We start from the raw sequence: 22992 nt of genomic DNA on the forward strand, positions 1-22992 counted from the left end.
AAAATCAAATTTTAAATTTCTTATTGGAGACTTTTAACCACACTATGACAGACCTACTATGGACCAATTGACACTCCAAATTGAGCTTTTTCTCTAAACTTGAAATAACTATATTTAAAAATTATTTCTCTAATTTATACTATTGTTTTGGTTTTAATTCTCAAATAAATTCCAATTTTTATACATGGATGTTGTGTTGGCAATTATAATATGTAATTGGTTTTCTAAAATATTCATAAAATCATAAATTTGGATTAGTAATCTATAATAAATCGCTTTTCTTATAAGAGAATTGAATTTTAGATGTGTGTACATATATATATATATATATATATATATTTTGTTAGGTTCTAAATGTTTAGAATCATGTTTTTATGGTGTTGACAAACTGAGAACAAAACATGTCTAGTTTAAAGTATTTGGCAATACTTAAAAGTATTTGTTTCAAGGTTCAAGTCTAGCTGACTCTAGAAAAATGAAGATAGTTTCTGCCTTGCTTGACCGATCGAGAATTAGACTCAACCAATCGAAAATCTCAAGAACAGAATTCTGCAGAATTTTTTAAAACAGGCCCAAGCACGTGAAAACCTTTAAGGTTTCATTCCAACTTCTCTACATATAAAAGAGAAACCCTAGCTACGTTTTGTAGACTTTTGGAAGACTTATGTGTTACTCTTTGTGAGATCTGAGAGGTTTTGTACTTTCTAACTACACAAGAATCTACCGGAGCCAGATCTACAATCAAGCGTTGGTAGAACATAGCTGTTGCATCAAATAAGTTGTACAGCTTATTTGGGTGCCATGTGTAGTAGTTGTCGTACGTCATCTTTATCAAATTAAATAAATTAATTTCAAAAAAAAAAAAAAAAACACAGTCTCTCTCGCTACAAAACCAAAACCCCACTTTTTTTAATTAATATATTTATAAATTTGCAGGTTTTATAAGTCAATATAACTGACAGAGAAACAACACAATAAAAATGAGTGTAGGTTAGAACTGGGGGAGTGATTGTATTGTAGCATTATTCCAAATTGAAAACTCAATTGAAACGAGCATTTCAAACCCAAATCTAAAAAAATTTACCAGTGTTGATGGGCCATAGATTTTTTATGATGTCTGATTCTGCCTCTTTCTTTGTTTCTTTCTCCGTGTCTCCGGCCTCATCACCTCTCTCTATTTCTATCTCCGTGTACATCGTATTTCTCTCATGGCGCCATACGAACCCTGTCTCTCTTTGTGACTGTATCTTTCTCAATCCCTTCGTCTGTATTTTTACCACTCTGTTCTCTTCCTTTTTATCCATACAGCAAGCAAGGCCCTTTTTTTAATGAATTTATGCGGTTTATTTTTATATTTATAAGAGCATCCACATCCACATCCGAATCTCATATCTCATCTTATTTTTACCATCCTAAAAAGCTACTTTATCAATTATACTATACCATTTTACAATACACTCAACATCCCAAAACTCTATTATTTTACCATCTTATTAAAATATTCTTTTTTTAAGTCCAGAAGGCAAACATAAAAAAACATTTTTTTTATTCCTCCTCTCTCATTTTTTTTCATTCCTTCCTCTCTCTCTCCTGTCTCACTTCTTCGTTACTTATATGGGTTTGATTGTGCTCCGGTCTGTGCTTCGGTTGTGGATCGTGAGTCTGTGCTCCGGCGGTTGGTTTTTGTTGGTTGTGCTCTGGTGGGTTTTTGTTGGTTATGGGGGTCAGATTTGTGGGTTTGGACGTGGGTTGTGGGTCGTGGTTATGGTGCTGGGTTTGGTCGGTGTTTGATTTGTGGTGCTGGGTTGGTTGTGCTATGGGTTGCTTCCAGTGAAGCTTGATGGAGAGACAGAGAGAAGCTTGATGGCGCGAGAGAAAGAGAAGCTTGTGATGGCAAAAAAGAGAAACAAGGGATGGGAGTCTGGTACTGTAGCAAGAGAGAGAGGGGATTAAAAATTTGGCCTCTGACGGTTTTAGCCATCCAATTGCTAGCGTATTTGGGCTTGTATGCCAAATGTGCTTTACATTTGGCATTTGACAAGCCCATTGCTGATACGCTAATGAGAGGCTTTTAAACGTTGTAGCGTTACCAAGCAAATGATATACCGTGCGGTTTTTTAAGATTAAACTGTACACGTGTCAGTTTCTTAGATGGGCATTTTTCCTAACGTGGCAGCACCTCCTAGAGGTTTCTGCCACGTTATGTTCTACCAACGCTTGATTCTATCAACTTATTTCTCAAAATTTGATATGAATATGTTTTATTGGATAATTATTGAATTAATATATTAGATTGTATATTTTTAAAAGTTAATGTGTTATTTGAAATAATTTTTTATATTAGAATTTTTTTTTTGTGGTGTAACAACCAACAAATTAAATAAATTTTGTAGTTGGGTATTATATATATATATATTGAAATATGTATGAAAATACAATGCAATAAATTTTTTTTATAAAAAATTATAGTGTGAGAACTATTAGACCAAGTTCTAATCATGTATACTTTGTTTTTTAGTATACAAGTGAATGCGATTCAACACTTATAGGTATATTATTCTTCAAAATATAGATTCACGTCTCTTTCTTCCACACAATTGAAACTAAGCGAAAAAATATATAAAAATAACTATGCAATAGATCATAATCAATAAATCATATATCATAAAGTGGAAGTATAAACTAAAGTAAAATGTAAAGAGTAGACCTTATTTCATCATATGAACAAATCTCACAATATATAACTCTTCAAATTCATAAACCACATGATTACTTAAATTTTATAGTAAAATAAGACCAATCCATCCATCATAACATTGCGATATAATCTAAATATAATTATATAAAAATCAAGCTTTGTTGATCATGTTTCATAAACCCAAAGTACCATCTATACATTTAATAAAATCTTTAAAGGGTAACATGTGAGAATTCTTAATTTGAACAACGGATTATATATATATATAGAGAGAGAGAGAGAGAGAGAGAGAGAGAGAGAGAGAGAGGGTGGTGGAGGGGGGATGGTGGGGTTATTGAACAGACGATTTTATATATATATATATATAGAGAGAGAGAGAGAGAGAGAGAAAGAGAGAGAGAGAGGATGGTGGGGTTTGAGGTCATTTTGATTTTGATCCCTAAAATGTAAAGTTATGAATTTTAATGCCCAATGTTTAGGCTTGTTTTTAGTTTGATCTTCCATCCATTTTTGTTAATGAGGTAGCCATTAAATGCTAACTAAGCACAAGATTAAAGAATACTTTTATATGCCGTTTTGAACTCTCATATAGCTACGTCAATATTTATTCTTTTTTCTTTAAGACTTTCTCCCCTCTCTTTGTGCGTATGTGTTAGAAATACTTAGCATTCTCAATAAATAAAAAACATTTATTCTTTTACTTGCTCCCATAATCAATTTATTTATATATAAATTTTCCCCTTCTTCTCTTTTTCTTTAATATTCCGCTTTCAAATTCCCCCGTTCTATTTCTCTTTCACACAGCTAGACGGATAAACTTAATGCCTCTTCCAGTTTTTCTTCAGAGTCCTTTAGAGTACAAAAAAATCTATTTGGTTGCTAAGAAACACAAAGATAATAAGAAAGAAAATTGTTTGGATTAACATAATTAACATCACGCCAAGGGTCGGATACCTGAGTATTGTTCGATTTTCCATGGTGCAATTTTTATACATGGATGTAATGTTGGCAATTATAAAAATAAAATATAGAACAAGGGCCAAAGCATAAGTTTAATAATTGTTCTCTTGTCCTTTCATTCCGGTAGTCTATTCTATTTGTGTTCAAGTTAAAAGCATTTTTTTACTTTATCAAAAAAGAAAAGAAAAGTTAAAAGCATTTTCAATTTATGTTATTTTATTTTCACATAAATATAGGTGTCCAAGCCGCAATACCACTTGTTGGGTCTTTCCAACATCATTCACAGGCGTTGTGGGTTTTGACTGTCAATACCTTCTAAATTTCTTGAATAGAAGAGAGAAATCAAAAGGTACCCTACAACAGTAAAAAACACAAAAACACGTATACAAAATTCAAAAATAACAGTCAAGAAATACGATGAGACCAGATTTTCTCTCGTGTGTGTACAACAGAGCAGGAGATACAAATAATTACACATGCACACAATTACAAATTAAAGACATAATTTGGCCAATGCCAAAACTTTCACACGTGTAGGAAACCCAGATTACAACAACATTTCTAGTATAAAAAAAAAAATCTAACTCTTTGATGCTTTGTTGTGACTTGTTACTATATACTTCTACTACGACAATATGGGCAGTCACCACAAGTTCGAAGCCAGGGACCCAAGCAGGCAGAGTGGAACCTATGGGAACATGGCAAGCGTATAAGCGCATCTCCAGACATATACTACAATCCTGAGAAGCTCTTGATAACGCCCCTTCACCTTGCTGCTGAAAACCTCCAGGTGCAAACAATCTAGAGCCTCCTGACTGAGACCAGGTGGCTTCTTCTTCGGTTTTAAGAAAAATTGTAGCCTCTCAATTCGAGAGGTCAGGCTAGTAATGGTTGAGCATCCAGCTGACTGACCTGCTGATGCTTGAGTACCCACATCCCGATCATCAACAAGCTCCCTTACGCCATCTTCAAGCATTAATTCAGTGCGGTTTGACAAAGGTCTCCCACTTCCCCTAAATAAAAAAGAAAAATGAAACAAGAGACTATTATTTTGATTCAAGGAATAGGGAAGAAAGATCTTCACATTCAAAATATTTTGACAACTAATCTATAGACCATAATATCATGTGCAGGCTGCAACAAACGATATCTATAATAGCACAAGCAGCAGCAACAGTAGTGAGGATGATGTCAGTAGTATCAGCAGCAGAAATTCACAGCAAATGACAATTAATGATATGAAAATGATTTAACAAAGAATATAGAGGTGCAAGATACTGGAAATATCATAAAGAGAACGGAAGCCCAATAAACGTTTGACAAAAATCAAGATTGAATGAGAAACACAATGATTGAAGAAGCCATCCATTAAAATCAGTCCAACCTTTTCAAAGACAATTTAGTGGTACAAGAGATATTCACCAATAATTTGTGAATATATATATGCACATTTGATGAATACAAGCATAGAATTCAGCATTTGTTAAAAGAAATAGAATATATTAGGAGAATTTTGTCACAATAAATTACAGTGTCTTGTCTTAACTGCCTGAATTGCTGCATTATTAATATTAAGTCATAAAATGAGATTAAAGGAATACACTACTCTCTTTGGTAAGTGTGCAAGATGTTCCCTGAGCCTCGCAAATGAACCTGGTGGTTAGAGCCAGTAGAATTAGCCATTGCAATTAATAACCAAGTTCAAATCCTTCAAAGGGGAACTTAGAGCAAAATTATAGTGGGTCCCCAAAGTTAGGATCACAAATGACTGCCTAATTGAACTTCAATTGCAATTTAAAATTTCTTACAGAGGGAGCAAGTGTAACCATGACAAAAGAGCTCTAGCGACTTATCATTTTATAAATGTTATCAACTTAATCAGGGATGTGGCTCCTCTGGAGATTCCAAAGGGAATTCCATGGATTTGGACAGTTGTCACCATGTCACATCAATCTCACATAAAAAGATATCATATCTAAACCCTTTCACTGTTGTGCCACAACCTCCACTGTCTGTCGATACAAGCTGAACCAAAAACAAAACTTAACTGGTTTTATTTTATTTCATGTTTGTCTAGAATCATATCAAAACCAGTTTTACTTAATATGCATGCAAAAATTTCTAATTTAAAACTAGATTTATGGTAAGAATATGCATGTGAAAAACATCAAATTCAGAACTTGATTTTGGAGAGAATGTATATTTGAAAGAACCTAAGTTAAAACTAGGATTTTAAAGGAACATATTTCATCCAATTTTGAACCAGTTTTTTGAGCTAAAAACAAATAAAACCAGTTATGTTGTTCTTGGTTGGCCTAGTTTTGTGATATGCTAAACATCTCTTAACAGTATAGGTAGATACAATCCAACATACACACAAACACGCACACATTATGCAATTCCTCCAGTCATAAATACTTTTGTCATAAGAAATTTAAATTACGGACATCATGTACAGGATAATTAATTGCAAGAAAGTTGAAGATGTTTCTGGCCTTTCCATAAGAATTACATGGGTCACTATAACGCAGTTTTTACACAAAGAGGTCCATCTAATAGTGGAGCCAGAGAAGAAAATTGGATCCATTATTGATCCTGAAAATATGGTATCAGATTGATTGATTCAATACTTACATAACTTCACCATCAACAGCATTGGTGGCTGTCAATCTTGGTATTGCGATGTATAATGTAAATTTTGGCATAAAAATAGATAATAATTTTCATGAAATGTCCAAACTCACCCTTGAAAATACCAAATTGCATATCACATTAAGCACTGACCTGTTTGCAGAAAGAGGCACCCCTCTCAACCTCTCCAGAAGCCTTGTCCTTGCAAGCAGCACAGCTCAAGGATGCCTGTCCTCATTTTCAATCAACCTTGGCCTACTTGTGTTGCTTAAATTTTCTGTGTTGCCACTGTTGCTTAAAACAAATTGACAATAAGAAAGATACCAATTAAATGTTGGGTAAAACAAAAACTTATAAACACTCAATTGATGACCTTAATTGTTGGAGATCACAGAGGAGACAATGATACGTCACAGATGAATGTCACAAATGAATCTCACATAACTAGTTGCTCTTCCTTGTACTTTTCACTCAAAATATGTACTATGCAGAGAGGGGAAAATAAAAAACTACAAAGAGAAGCAGCTCATGCCACCTATCTAACTTTATGCCCTCCCCCCATAAAATTCAAAAAGTCCTTAGCTTACAAAGAAAGTAACAAAACCAAAGTACTTGTAGTATTATTTATAGAAGAAATAGATAATGGCACCCAACCAATCCCCCAAAAATTATGTTGTTTCATCCTCGGAAAATTTGAAATCCCTATTAGGAGAAGCCCCAATCCCAAAGATGCCACCATTTCCATTTTTAATGTTGCTCTCAAGTTCAACATTAACTTCCCTCTTGAATTTGCTACAAAAACTGTGAATGAGAAAGAGAGAGACACATACACTCATGAAACACATACAAATAGAGAAACAATGATGCCTATGTGTCACTTTACTTACAAAATAGAAATAGGATCTTACATCTTTTGGGAGTTAAATTAACTGCCCTTGATGGATTTTTTCAATTCCCAACTAATCCATCCAACAATTCTTCTAGCTTGAGAATCTCAATGATAAATGATGTCAATCACTAAGTTGCTGGTACATACTGTAGGCACATCAATTTCAGCTCTTCCACCTTCTGCATTTGAAAAATCTAACTATTAAGAATAAACCCCAAGGATAACAAAAGAAAATTGGAAATCAAGTTCTTAATATCAGCATAACAATTAATTGTCTTCCTTGTTTTCAAAAACAATCTTTTACTGGTGGGGCTTAGAGATTATTGGATTACGTCCATTTTCAAATGAAAATTTCAGATTTTGATAAATTGACATCTCAAGCCAAAGATATCAGTACTTTATAATAATATCATGAACAAATTAAGGTCTTTAAATGGCTTGAATACAAAGAAAATGTATAGTATGATTTCTTTTACACCTACAACTCTTTAACTATGATATGTGCTCCTCGCAAATTTTCAGGGCCAAACATGCTGATAAGGAGTTATCAATCATCTTACTTGTTAATCCAAAATGAAACTAGAGTTGATTTGATTATTAAAAAAAAAAAAAAAAAGTTTTTTTTTTTTTTTTTTTTTAGTTGTATTAGTACATAAGTTTATAATAATTTAAAAAATTTACTTCTTACAAACTATTAAAAAAATTGTTTTATGTAATAGGAGTATGAAATTAAATTTATATAAATTACATTTTCTATCCTTCAATATTTCTTCTCAACCAAACAAATGAGTTTTTCATCCTTTCACTTTTTCATTCTGCCAACCAAACACACATGAATGAAAGCTAAATTTAGTATATTTTATCCTACCACTTTCCATCCCTCCACCTTTCTATCCCCCAACCAAACAGACATGAGGTTTTGTTGATATTGTTGTTGTATTCGTGATAAATGGTGCAAATGATAGTACTAAAAATTTTACCAATTTCCAAAAAAATATGATAAGGTGAAATGATTGAAATAAAACAATAATTTGGAGGAATGACTAAATACATGCATGCAAAATAAGAGTTTGCACAAAGTAATTAAATGAAGACAAACAAAAATAATGATACTGAATAACAAACCTTGTTGATTATGATCATCTCCTTGCTTCAACTTATTTGTGCTTTCAACTCTGTCTTCTTTGTCTGACTGCAATAATGTACAGTATGATTTGTTTTACACTACAACTCCTTAACTTTGATATGTGTTCTTCACAAATTTTTAGGGGCCAAACATGAGGATAAGTAGTTATAAATGCATAATATTCATCAATCATCTTACATGTTAATTCAAAATGAAACAAGAGTTTCACTCCAGCTTTGCTGATAAAAAATTGTACTAACCTTAGACAATCATCCACGAAAAAATTATGGTGCTAGATAATCTGTTTCAAAAAAAAAGATATACATCAACAATTAGTCACTCCCAACACACACCATAATATTTGACAATACACAGCTTTATTTGTCTAAAAGAACCGTGTATATACAACTTTTTCTTAGTATTCGTACATTCAAATCCTACATAATTCCTTTTTGCTAGAGGAAAAAGAAACCTATTTAGCATACCTCTTCTACGCATTTTGCAGTCTTAAGTTTGTTATGCATTATGTGCTAATTTTGTTCAAGATCTTCAGATTATGTATTAATATATTTAGGAAAATGTTGGTGCACTTGGTATTTTAAATTTTATGACAAATTTTTGGACATAATAGTAACGTAAAAACTAAATGAATTCATATTAACATTAGAATTATGATCTTCACTAGCATGATAAGATACTTTTAGCAGGTCAGATATGATTAAGAGCTCATTAATTTCAAAATCATTAGCACCTTTTATGTACTCAAGGTAATGATTTGTCTAGCCAAGCTTATTAATTTTGAATATTCTTACACGGTTATCTTCAAGCAAGAATCCAATCAAAGACAGAATTGTAGAAGACTGCAAGGTTCTTTTTTATTATTATTTTTCTTTAAATAAAACTAGTAGTCTATATGTGCATAATGATAACCAAACCTGAACACTCTGGCTACATTTTTTTCATGTCATCCAGAATTTCTTCAGTTCTCCAACTTGTTCCAGCAATACTTGTACATAAGCTAGGAGTCCTATCCTCGAGGATGTACATTAGCCTTCAATACTTGGAATCATAATCCTGAGTAAGGCTCTCCTATTAAACATTAATGTATTGTAAGCATCTAAAAACAGATTTGAAGAACTCATACTTATTATAAATGTAGGCAACATATATACCTTCTGAAAAGATTAGATCTTTGCAATGAAAAATTCACCATAAGGGTCATTAATCACTCCATAGACCCACCAAAATTTTGTTAAGAATTAGATGGAATCAATAAAATTATAATGTGTAAAAAAATACAAGAACGCTTAAAAAATATATTATATCTAAAATGCCCTAGTCATTGACTATGTGAAAACTTAAACCAACTTAATCCACACTATTTTTTTTACCTAATATATCCAAACCTTATTTTTCAATTTTGAATTTCTCCAACATGAACAAGAAGAAGGGCCAAGGTTATGACAATGCAAACACACTAACATGGGCAGATCATGGGAAAATACAACACAACACAAACATTATTCTATTTCTGTTTGTGTGTTCTACCACATATTGACAATAATGTGAACTAGGTATTTATACCCCCGTGCACCCTTAGGGTCCATTTGGATACAGCTGAAAACTGAAAAACATTGTAGCAAAATAATTTTTAAATGTGTGAATAGTACCGTGAGACCCATTTTTAATGAAAAAGTGATTAAAAAGTGAATTTGTGGGTCCGTGAATAGTGCACAATGTGCACTGTTCACAGGAAAAGTCAAACTTTTCGGTTGGGAAAAAAAAAAAAAAAAAAACAGAAACGCAAACGTGCGTCTAGGAAGTGCAAAACGCGCTTCCTAAACGCACACTTAGTATTATGATCACTCCATAAGTACAAGTTTTTGTATGATGGCACGGGAGAAGTGGCTACACACACATACACTTAGATTATGTTAGAGTAGGATTTCTATCTCAGATAGAAAAGGAAAAAATGAACTAGGTATGCATGTGTGTGTATGTGATCAATTAAGCTAATAATTAAGTAAACTGTCAAAGGTACAATTAGGGAAGACCTCAATGATGCTATAATCTAATGTTAAAATTTAAACCATGACTTCACTTATACCTTTCCTAAATGTCAAGATACGAGTTGCATGCAGATTGTGTCATCTTTTGAAGCAATTACCTCGCTACATTATTACCAGCCATGACCTTAGCCTGGATGTAAGAAAAGCAATGTCAAGAACCAAGAAAACATAGACACCCTTCACGTGGCAATAATGGTCAATATTTCCATTTTTACCCAATATATGTACCTTATATAAGTCAAAGAATATTTACTTTCACGTATTTGAAAACAAGTTGAAAAGTTTAATTGCAGATAGCAAAAGTCAAAAGTTCAAAAGTTTTAACTGTATTAAACAAGTTCAAAAGTTTAACTGCAGATAGCAAAAGTCATCTGAAAAGAAATTTTATTGTTTAAACAAAGAGTCATTTAGATGTAAGGTTTTACTGGTATTGCAAGAGGTCAAGAAAGTGAAAATTTCAAAATTATTAGCTGAAGCTCTGTATCACAATGGACAGTGCTTGCATAGATTCATCATGGACTGCAACACATGGTGAAAACCCCTTGAGTAAAAATTCTAGAAATGGTTGTGCAGATTCAAGGAAAAATCAAACTTGACAAAGAAACCACATCCTTGCACGGAAAGTCTTCCCACTAGAAACTAGTGCCTATGTTATGCAACCATGGCCTAGTAATTCTGACTAAGAAATTTTGTAGTGGCATTTAAAGGAAAGTTGTTTGTAAATAGCATAAATAATATTTTAAAAAGGAACTTAACTGACAAATGATAGTCCAAATAACATGGAATTGCTTGGACTGATCAAGTAAATGAATGGGAATGTTCAATAGGGAGGGAACATTAACATGTAAAATTAACCTCGTACGTACTTGATTTTACCATGCTCGTTGGTTACAATAAGTGCAAAATTAACAAAAGGGGATACAACATAAGTTTTCTCTTCTCCTTGACACTTTAATGTATAAGACAGTAAAAGGCATGTATATTTTTTGTATCGGATGTAAAATCATAACCATTATCTCATGAATTCAAGGTGATACTAATTTGTAATTTCAAAATATTCTTTTCAACATTTAACTCAAAGTGAAATTAGTAAGAAGGTGCCATAGAACAGTAGAAAATTACTATGTTCAAACTGAAATTGGAGGTAATCCTATTAATTTATTTACAATTGATATGCCAGTGGGTAAGAAATGAAATGTGTATAGAGCTATAATCTTCAAAGGGATAGAAGACCTGCTCATAGTTAAAGATAACTATAAAACCTTTTTTGGGCATTGAGATTATTCTAATGTCTACAAAATAAGGGTGTCAAATACCAAAGACAAGACTTCTATACCCAGTTGCAACAAGTGTGGAGTCCATTAGTACAAAATACCAAAAGAGAGAATCCTACAGAACAGAGTGATCATTTTTGGGCACAAAAATAACAAAACTTACAAGGATGAAGTAGTTTCACCAGTAGCTACAACTATTATTCCAATAATGATGAAGTTGTGGCCTTGTCATCCCAATTAATTCAAGTATGTGCAATTAATATAAAAAGAAACAAACAAATAAAAGCCTTTTATTTTATAATATATTGGAAAAACTCTTCAACCAATAAGTATGAATTATTTTCTTCTACAAATCCCAAACAAAGGCACTTGGGAATTAAAGTAGCTTAAATTTTGGCCAGCTAGATGTAAATGAGCAAATAACCTAATGCAGTATCATTCTAGCACATTAAAAATAAATACTCCAAAGACTTGAAAGGTTCAAACCAAAACATCCCAATGTGACTTTAACAGCAAATTTGGATTGATAGACATTTCCCTATTCTCTACTTCAAATGCTAGTACATAATTGGGCAGTTTATATTGTCATGACATCCATCCAGAACTAAATGCAACTACTTAGTAGTTAGATGTAGGATTGCATTGAAAGAAGGATGTTCTATACCCTTATGGTCATTTCACAACTTGTGTAGACACTGGGAAGTGCAATGAAAGTTATACAAGTCTTGGTTTTGTTATTTGTTTCTCTGATCAGTATTCACACATGTTGAGGAACTCCATTTTATTCTTCATTTTCATTCTTCCGTTTTCCAAGTAATTTTTTTTTTTTTTTAAAATTGAATCCGTTTATGGTGTATTTTGCATGAGGTTAATTTCAATGTTGGAAGATATAGATAAAAAACATCTAAATAGGGGTAAAACATGGCAGTTTAAACCTATAAAAATTCAACAGCACAAAAATATATATATATATATATATAAGGCACCAACAATTGACATTTCAACTGCACATTAAATTAAACAAACATGCATCAATAACAAAGCGAAAATGAATAATCACATGGCTTACGACACAAGAAACTACCAAAAGGAGTGCCCTGATTCCAGATCCAAAGACATAAGCAACTAGGCAATTCTTCATTTGGAACATTGACTCAACAAATTGGTTAATCGGAAAGCTCTCACCGAAAAGCAAAAATCTTTTTTTCCAGTTCCTGCAATAATGTCTGCGTCAGACCTAACAGATCTGATAATTCCATGACACGCATGATCAAATTTCTTTACTTCTTAATATTGTCAGAAAATATTGAAATCATAGGGTCAATTTTAGGTTTCAATACATTATCGGTTGATTCATTTCTTTTCTCAAGCATGTTATCAATTTTTATGAAATGCTATGAACTTTAATAAAGAAAACGATAAATCCACTTCCAAAGACACCAAGCAAATCCAATTGAATTTTATAACATAATGAGTTGCACTAGTTTATGGGAAAAAAAATATTGGTATACTTTTGCAAGCTAGAAAATATTCCACTATAACTTAGGTCGAAGAACAACTTGATGTGAAAGAATGAAACCTTGTTAGTAGGATTTCACACAGCAACTTAGCTCGGTTCTACGCATTCAGTTTTTCAATCATCACTTCAGAGTCGAACAATCAATAACAAAGACACATTTCACTCATAGTTAAAGCTATAAAATAGCATGCCCAAGTGAGGAGAAAAAACCAAAGAGCGTCACCCAAAACGTTATAAAGAAAAAGACTTAACAATATAAATTGTTATTGCCACTAGATTAAAGACCTCCTAATTCATTCTAGAAGTGCTAAATCCACTAATGGATCAACCTAGAAGGTAACATCAATACCAACCATAGTGGAGGAGGAAATCATCAATAACAAACAAGCTAATATCAGAAATCCACATATAATTCCCGAAATTTTTACAAGATTATGAAATTTGAGACAATATATACTATCAGCAACAATTTTAAAAAGAAAGCATTTAAAATGTAATGGTGTGTTCAAAGGACCTTGAAACTACGACTATTGGCAAAGTCAAATCCATTTCAAAACCTCTAGCTCTATCAAATTAAGGATGGCATAAGCATATAAAGTCATGCCTATTGAAGTTTGAATTTTCAAAATTGGCGCTGGCTAGTAACAGACTAATAGACAAAAATCCTAACTCGCATATTATGCTAACAATGGAGAAATGGAATAAAACTCAAAATTTTAATAAATCAAGAAGTATGAGTAGCTTCATTATTAGAGAGGGAGATTATGTGATGAACACGTAGCTGCTTGTTTTCATAATTTGTCTAAAAATTGAAATAGGTTTTTCATAATTTATTTCATCTATTCTACATTTTCTTTGGGTTAGTTTCTATTCAAATTATGTTGGTACCCAATCCAATGAATGAGCATCCAAAGATGCAAATGAAACAATGTAACTGAAAAAAGAGATGTACCTTGGCATCAAATGCTAAAGAAATGGAATGGGAACGATGAAGAAGAAAATTGTTTCAAGGTTCTTTTTCAGATGGATGCATATTTCTTCTTCCAAGTTCGATCAAGATTTTCTCATTTTTTTCGATGGAGAATACAAATTGAAGTCAGAATCATCATCATTGACAAAGTTATGGATCATTGAAGAACCCAAATGAAACCCCTCACTAACAGTTGAGCCAATTCCCAAACCTGGCAGACCCAAGCGTAATTCGAACATGTCTGTCATATTATTTGGAAGGTCTATACTAGATGGCAAAGAAATGTGGCTAGTGTCATCAGGGATAGTGGCCTGAGGCTGAGGAGGTGGGTAATTTCTTCCCGTGGGAGAAGTGCATAGTGACAAACTCAAATCACATCCATCATCATGAGAGCCCTCCAAAGTAGAGTCAAAATCATTATATGTTGTTTCCATTGAATTTGAATTTGAATTTGAACGCTCCAAACAAGAGTTTAAGAGGTGGGGGGAAGGTGTGACAGTGTTTGAAATAGAACAAATGGGGAAGGCAGGTATTGAAGTAGGTGGGAGAGTGTCGGTGGAGAGATGTTGAACAAGAGGACAGGTGCATTCAGCATGGATCCCACACCTTTGGATATGAGATACACCTCGATATGATTCACAATGAAATTCAATCTCCACACGATTCCGATCAAATATATTTAAGGCTCCTAACCAAGGACGAGCAAATACCTTAAAAATCCGTACATGATTACACGTTATATCGAAAACCCGTTCGGTTGATGAAGGAATCCAATCAGTCAACTTTTGCCCATTAAATTTCAAGGAGACTCGAATAGTAAAATTCCAAAGCTGTTCATTCGGTTCAAAAACAATACAGCATAGAAATTTTGGAAAATAACGACCGATCCATAATGAAATGGAATTTCCAACACTTTGATGATTGAACCACTTTGGAATCTCTGATCCAGGTAGTATAAGTTCATATTCGCATCGTGCTTGCCAAAATTCTCGAAACTGTTTGCAATAATCAAATTCAAACAAATTTAATAATGTATTTTCGAGAAGGTAAAATGAGTGTTTCTATATTGCATTGAAAGAAAGAGAGAAAGAAACACCTGATTGAACAATCTATTTGATGATTGTGGATGTAGCGAATGGGAGTTTAGTATATACACTCCTCTCATAGATTGTGGAAGCCTTGGAATTTTCTGAAGATACTTACAACATCTTATTCCGAGTGTCTCTAACCTAGTAAACTTAGTGATGCTTTTCGGGATGGTAATAATATTGATTTCATTTAAATATAGATGTTCCAATACAGGAAAGTAATCAGACTTCATCAAAAAATCTAATTCAATTAGATTTCCAACATTACTCAGATCTAGATTTTCAACATTGCTTAGATCTAGAAACGCATATGACTTTGCAAAAGTACCACGTTCACACCAGGGTCTTGATTTGCTAGTATATATACATAATATCTCAGGTGGTGGTAATTTATAGATGATATCTTCAAGATCCACAACATTTTTACAGCAATAGCTATATAAACCATGAACCTTAATGATGTTATAAGGCCAGGTGAGACGCCATTCAGCGAATAAGAAAGAAAGAAAAAAAAGACTTGGGCAAGATGAAAAATCCAAAATGTCAAGAGATTTCCACTTGAGATGGCTTGGAAAATTTTGAAGTTTTTCACAACTAGAAAGACGCAATTCTTGAAGCTTATCAAGAAATCCAATGGACTCATGACACTCAACTAAATTTTTGCAAAATGAAAGGTCCAAGTTCTCTAAGTTTGGGGCACATAAATTAGGTAATTTTGTAATAGACTCACATCCACTAAGGCTAACACATTTCAATTTCTGGAATTGAAACTCCTGTAGAAAAAAAAAATTTATGTTCAGCAAACTTTAAATTAAAATTTTGAACATAATTTTTAAAGAAAACCGTACCTGCGTAAATAACTTCTCTAACCCAATGCGACTATGTGGCATCTTGAACGTAACAAGTTCTTGAGGACAAAAATTGGATGGTAAGGGAAAAGGATAATTAGGCAAATGAAGCAACCTTAATCCGTTGGGAAGATATTTAAGTTCTTCACAAATGTGCACATTATCAACTATAAGAACTTTGAGATTTCTCATCCTTTTGAAAGCATCAGCTGCCAATGTCACCGTTATTGGTTTATGGAAGCACAACATTATGCCTCGAATTTTATTTGAACCCTGTTTGGATAAAGCATTGGGTGGAACACATTGCACAATAGAAATTGTCAACATCATAACAAATTGAAATTTTAAACAAAATAGGTTAATGATAAACTAAGATTTTCCTCAACATTAAAAAGAAAAAAAAATGATTTTGTTTTGCTTAAAAAAGAAGTGAAGAAAAAGAAGTTATACCGTATTTTCTATAAGAACTTCTAAAGCATCATCACAACACCATAGCCTTGTACGTTCTCCAGGCACATTTGATTCTTGTTGAACAATTTCTCTACCAATTTGTAGTAGCAAGTCATGCATCCATAAATTATTAAATCTAACACTTATGAGACACTTATCAATAAGTTTTGAAATACCAGAATCTGGATATAAATTGCAAGCAGCTAAGATATCCACAACGTAATTTTTGGACCATCCATTGAAGAAACATGCAATATCGAGGAAAATATCCTGTTCATTTTTGTCCAATCCTTCAAAACTTACTTTTAGTATTTTTTGAATATCTTTGTTAGGAATGCTCTTATACTTTTCTAATTCACTTTCCCATTGGCGAATGTTTCTTCCATGTAAATCAGAACCTATAATTTGTAGAGCTAATGGAAGGCCATTGGCATAATATATGAATTGATTTGTAAGTTGTAAATAATCTACCTCAGGTTCGTTTTTGTTGAAGGCATACTTACTAAAGAGTTGAAGAGCTTCATGTTGATTCAGTTGCACAACCTTGTAGATGAAAGGATCATTTTTAAGAGTGGTTAGCACACGTTTGTCTCTTGTGGTTATAATAACTCTACTTCCATTAGCAAGCCAATCACATTCTCCAAGAAAATTTTCTATTTGGCCCAATTTATCCACATCATCAAGAATCAAAAAAATCTTTTTACACGAAAGTCTTTCTTTGATCAGATTGATTCCTCTAGAAGTACTGTGCACCGTAAATTCTTTGCTCCCTAAGATCTCAAAAAGAAGTTGCTCTTGTAGTTTAATTATGCCATTATCTGTTCTTGAATTTTCTTTGACATTCATTAGGAAGCTACTTCCATCAAATTGATCAGCAACTCTATTATAAATAGCGTTTGCAATTGTAGTCTTTCCTATTCCTGCAAGGCCATGAATTCCAACCACACGAACATCATTTGAATTAATATCTAAAAGATTTTCAACGACTTCTGCACGAGAATCTACTCCAACTGGGTATTTAGCAACAAATAACTTTGGGCGATTTGATTTGGTACTTGATACCACTCTAATAATTTCTTGGATAAACTGATATTCAGGAAAACTGCCAGTAGTAGAGCATAGGAAACATAATTAGACTAGCTGGAAATATAAATACAAAAATGAACTAAATTCAAGATGATTAGATGTGTGACTTACAAGTGACACATTTTTAAAATTAAGTAAATGTGCATGTAACTCATAGTCATAGATTTAAGACGATAATTAATTTGAGACTTAAATGTGCATTTTTTCTTCTTTTGAGTCCTCATTCTCTCTCCCCCTCTCTCTCTCTCTCTCTCTCTCCCCTCCTAACACTGTGTTCTTCGACTCATGCCACTTGCCACTCCTTCATCCTACGTCACTAACCCATTTATAATACTCTGAAAATGAAATGATTAAGAAAATTTGCAAATTATTAAGTTGATGAGCCTTGATTTAAATCACACTTCCTTTTCTCACAAGTGTGGGTGAAAGGTAAAATCATCGGATGAAAGCACATTAGATGTGTTTGTAATTTACCAATCAAGTAAAGATACAAAAATAAACCTTCTATTTCTATTGGCCTTTAATGCCTTAGTAGTAGCAGTGCTCTTAGAGCATTTGTAGCTAGCATGGTATATGTCATATCTTGCCAAGATTTACCATTGCATGGTATATGCCATATCTTGCCAAAATTTACCATTTCAGCACAAAAATATCAACAACTAGTCTGCTAAAGCTAAAAAATTTGCAATACTGCTACAGTACCATCGCAAATTTGCAATGGTACTGTAGCAACATTCTAAATTCAAAAATTATTATTTTATTCTACCTGCAAAAATCTGCCTCTCTCCACTGTCTCATTTTCTATCTTTCTTCAGAATATATTATTTTATTATATAAATATATTATTTTATCGTGTAAATATATTATTTTATCGTGTAGTATGAAAAAAATAAAAGTTGGGAGGTTGAGTGTATTGTAAAATAGTATTGAATAATTGATAAAGTAGCTATGGTAAAATAGAATAGGATGAAATTATCGGATGGGAATGCTCTTAGTGCCTTAGTAGATAGCAGTAGCAAATATAATCGTAATAAAATATTTTTGTAACTTGGTATTTAGTGGTCATAACAAAACCATCAGAGGTTTGAAAGCTATAAAAAGAAACAAGATTAGTGAAACAAGATAAGTGATTAGATACATACCCATCCTCATAATGCCATCCAGACAAACTAGCTGCTTCATATAGAGCTGCCCTCCACCTCAGCACTTCCTCTATGTTATTCTCGAATTTTTTTTCATGTGTAGTTAGTGCTAATCCAAAACTACCTTCCTGCTTGCGTACTTCAGATGGATCCACTTTGTAAAAAATTGGTAAAATTTTTTGTCCATTTTTCTTACTCCCAAGAATCTCGGTAAGTTCTTTGAGGCACCAAGTAGAAAATGCATAGTTTTGAGAGAATATGATAATTGAAATCATTGATGATTTAATGGCTTTGATAAGTTCCGCTGAAATTTCTTTACCTCTTTGGAGATCGCTACTATCAATGAAGGTCTTGAAACCTTTGTCACACAAAGCCTGATATAAATAGCCCGTAAAACCATTGCGAGTATCTTCACCTCTAAAACTCAAGAAGACGTCATAGTCCCACCTGTGAGTGGAAGAAGAAAAGGAGTCTCCCTCATCGGTCGGGAAAGCAGCCATCAAGATCTATGAGGAGAAGATTGGAAAGATCAGAGATGTGATGAAATGAGAAGTACAAGAGATGAGTAAACCACACCCCCAAAAAAAAAAGTGTCTTTTGACAAAGAGCAATTTGAATGGAACGCTGAGGTTGAATGAACAATTAGGAAGGGGAATAGGAATGAAGGCCTTGCAAAAGAGCCTTTAAATCAACAACAACATAAACAAAGACCCAAATGCGAATTGAGAAAAAGGGAAAAGCTGAGACAAAGTACCTGTAGAGTGGAGAAAGATAAGCGCTGGGGCTTGGGTCGGTAACAGCTCGGCGATGGGGCGTGGCTTGCGTGGGTCGGCGATGGCTTATTGAGCAGAGAGCTTCGGTGAGGATGATGGATGAACGGAGCTGGACTTCGAAGATGGGTGAGGAGGATGACGAATCGGGTCGGCGATGGTGCGTGGGGTCGACGGTGAGGAAGATGGATGATGGATGAACGGAGCTGGGCTTCGAGATGGGTGAGAAGAACGATGAATCGGGTCGGCGATGGTGAAACGGCAGAGGAATAAAAGAAATAGAAAGATGGGTGAGGAGTGGACGATGAGAGTCTGAGGGGGCGTTTGGTCACCCATTTTAAAACGTAGTGTTCAGTGTTTAAACACTGAACACTAGTGTTCAAAAACAAAAAAACGTGTTTGGTGGACCAGTTCTGCTCAGGATTGTTTGAAAAATATTGTTCAAAAAACCATGTTTAAACGGACGTTTTTGAAATCACCTTGGAGCTGATTTTAAACAACAAACACTAGTTTCAATGGCACTTCAGTAATAATATTGAACACTCTTGTGGGGCCCAGCTGGTCAGCTTCTTTTCCAGATTTGTCTCCTCTCTTTACTCTCATCTCTTCAATCCTCTTGCACCTGGTATGAAGATCACACAGAGCAAACCCAGCGGCATAACTCCCCTCACCAACCTAGCGCCATAAATCCTCACCAACCCATCATAAATGCATCTTCTACACACTGGTTACAACACCGCATCACCAACCTCGGTTTTTAGACAAAAACCCATTGACAAAAACCCAACCTCGGCGGCGACAGAAGCTCTCACCCACCTCCATAACTCCCTTCACCGACCCAGCACCATAAATCCTCACCGATCCATCATAAACGCGTCTTCTACACACTGGTTACAACACCGCATCACCAACCTCGGTTTTTAGACAAAAACCCAACCTCGGCGGCGACAGAAGCTCGATTAGTTGCTGGGTCTTGGAGTGCTGACAGTGGAGATGAGATCCGAAGAACGTGAAGCCCAGCCGTGGATCTTCTTTGGCGTCGACGGAGATGAGGACTGTGCGTGGGTTTGGTTTTCTGCTCTCAGGGAATGGTTTTCTGCTCTGAGGGAAGAGAAGGGATAAAGAAGGAAAGAGAAAGAGCAACGGGAATATATAGATATTCTCTCTCCTGATTAAAAAAATATTATTTCGTATTTTGGTCATCTTTTTTTATATTTCAAAACACATGTACCAAACACATATTTTATACTTTTTGAACACTGAAAAATGTTATTTAAACTATGATACCAAACACATTTTTTTGTTTTATTGACATTAAAAACACGTTTTTCAACAACACTTTTTAAACCACAATTTTCATATCTTTTTAAACAACAATTTTTAAACTCTATGACCAAACGGGCCCTGAGAGTTCTGTTTTTGAAAAAGAGAGAATGAGGGTGAAACAGCAGAGGATTAAAAGAGAGAAATAAATATTATTTTAATGAGAGTGAAAATAAAAAAATAATATTTGAGTTTAGTTTTTAGGCCCTGTTTGGTAAGTGTATTAGAACACATTTTTGAGCATTTTAAACAATATTATACACATTTTCAACCACACGTATATCAAAAATACTTAAATAATATTACTCAAATTCCTCTACCAAACATCCTCTTAACCACTAGAAATTACAAAACAGTGACTTTTGTTTAAGTCTTCACTCCATAGAAAAAGAAAAAGGCAGTTTGAATATGCTGCAAAAAAGAAAAAAGCAAAAGCACTGGAAAGTAAGAAATCCCTCTTCCTCGAAGTTTCCATCATGCAGTTCCGTGGTCCCATGCAGTTTCAGCTTTCCTTCCATCACATTTCACTCTCACGCGGACGAAGGTTCTTATTAGAAACTTGGAAGGTGAGATAAATTAGTTGGATTAAGATTGAAAAGTTTTTACATAATTATTAATTAATTTTTTATTTTTAATAATATTATTAAGAATAATGTTATAGTCATAAATTATTTTACAATATTTTTATAAAATGTGAATATAGTTAACTTCTTATTAGTTTTCTTCTAGACCTATCATTAATATTACTTTTTTATTTACCAATAATCAAACACTACATCAATAGTTTGTAAATTTTTTTATAAAATAGTTTGTATCTCTAATATTATTTATATTAACAAATATATAGAAGATAGAGTATCGATTGTCAATGATTCTAGTCATTTTTTTTTATATAGAATATCAATTTTTTTTTAATTTCTCTCAAAACTAGTTTTGAAAAAAAAAAACCTTTCAAATTTTTTATATGTCTTTATATTAAATGTGAATTTTAAAAATCTAACATCTAAATTACATGTGCTTATTTTGTTCTTCATGTTTGCAAAATTTCAATAAAACTTAAGAAACAATGCAAAAGAACGACTTTTTGTTTTACACTTTCGTAAGAAGTTAAGTAGAAATTGCAAAACAATGACTTTTTGTTTTAGACTCACGGTCTCTAATTTATTCCATGGACAAAGAAAAAATGCAGTTTAATATGCCAAACATAAAAAGCAAAAGCACAAAAGATGATCCTTCTCCGCTTTTTGGTGCCGAGGTTTTGAATATTATGGGTGTGTTTAGATACCGCTTATTTTGCTGAAACTGAAAAATTATTACTGAAAGTATTGTAAGTAAAGATAAAAATTAGTTGAAATAGTACAGTGGGCCTATGAATAGTACTAAAAAGTGCAATAGGGCCAATGAATAGTAGCAAAAATAAGCTGAATTGTGAAATAAATTTCATTTTTCATCCTAATCCAAACGCACACTATGTTTTGAGGTGGCGGGGTCCCTCAATAAAAACAAAAATATGCATCCTACATAAGAAAACGTCATCCTTCTCTCAATTAAATTAAAAAAAAAAAAAAAAAACACTTATTAGCATAGTTGATTTTTCCTCATCTTTTGTCTTAGTGTATTTTTATATAGATATAATTGTTTCTCTTATATGTATTTCTTGTTGGCATATTTTATAGAAAAAGTAATTGATGATTATCTTCTTTTTTCTTTTTTTGTCAAACATTATTAAGAAAACTAAAAAAAGTCTTAAATCTAAATGTTTTTGGGTCAATTATAGATCCTCAACATATTAATTTCAGTCGGTCACATGCATTCTTTTTCTTCATTCTATTCTAGCAGAAGTCATATTTTCTATTACTTCCATAATTATCAAGTCCTTTTTTTTTTCCTACTAATGTTATTTTGGGTATTTCTCTATGCTTTTTTGGTTTCCCTCAATTTGGATGATCTCACTATTTCTTATCGATGTATTAATCGCTTTCCTCTAAACATTATTAAGAAAACATAACCAAAGAAAAAAAAAATATATATATATATATATATTTCATCAATAACTTTAGCATTAAAACCAAAGGGAAGTAAGGGTAAGAGAAAAAGAAAATAAGGAAGCAATAATTTCAATTAAAGAGAAGGAAAAAAAAAATACTAT

At 33.1% G+C, this 22992-nt stretch overlaps 1 protein-coding gene and 1 pseudogene across 5 annotated transcripts in view; both read right to left on the reverse strand.

The window, feature by feature from the left end:
- LOC136061038 (TMV resistance protein N-like) overlaps positions 1–19854 on the reverse strand; it is a 28828-nt gene extending 8974 nt beyond the window's left edge. For 3 of the 5 annotated variants that reach the window (XR_010630058.1, XR_010630056.1, XR_010630055.1), the window contains exons 1-11: positions 19505–19853; positions 18751–19256; positions 16523–17624; positions 16073–16345; positions 15233–15997; positions 14119–15131; positions 12732–12861; positions 10412–10503; positions 9240–9393; positions 8565–8605; positions 8304–8370 (exon numbers count right to left, since the gene is read on the reverse strand). Coding sequence is in view for 1 of the 5 variants with exons in the window: in XM_065776267.1 (XP_065632339.1) it covers positions 14220–15131; positions 15233–15997; positions 16073–16345; positions 16523–17624; positions 18751–19250 (3552 nt within the window). In the remaining 4 variants the exon portion in view is untranslated. Of the gene's footprint in view, positions 1–8303; positions 8371–8564; positions 8606–9239; positions 9394–10411; positions 10504–12731; positions 12862–14114; positions 15132–15232; positions 15998–16072; positions 16346–16522; positions 17625–18750; positions 19257–19504 lie in introns of those variants that run through there. The other 2 variants (XR_010630057.1, XM_065776267.1) reach the window with 2 other exon arrangements.
- Positions 4026–10494, reverse strand: LOC111996061 (probable E3 ubiquitin-protein ligase RHY1A; annotated as a pseudogene).
- Positions 19855–22992: the final 3138 nt, after the last annotated feature.

This window comes from Quercus suber, unplaced genomic scaffold (assembly GCF_002906115.3).
Source record: "Quercus suber isolate HL8 unplaced genomic scaffold, Cork oak 2.0 scaffold_131, whole genome shotgun sequence".
Lineage (NCBI taxonomy): Eukaryota > Viridiplantae > Streptophyta > Magnoliopsida > Fagales > Fagaceae > Quercus > Quercus suber.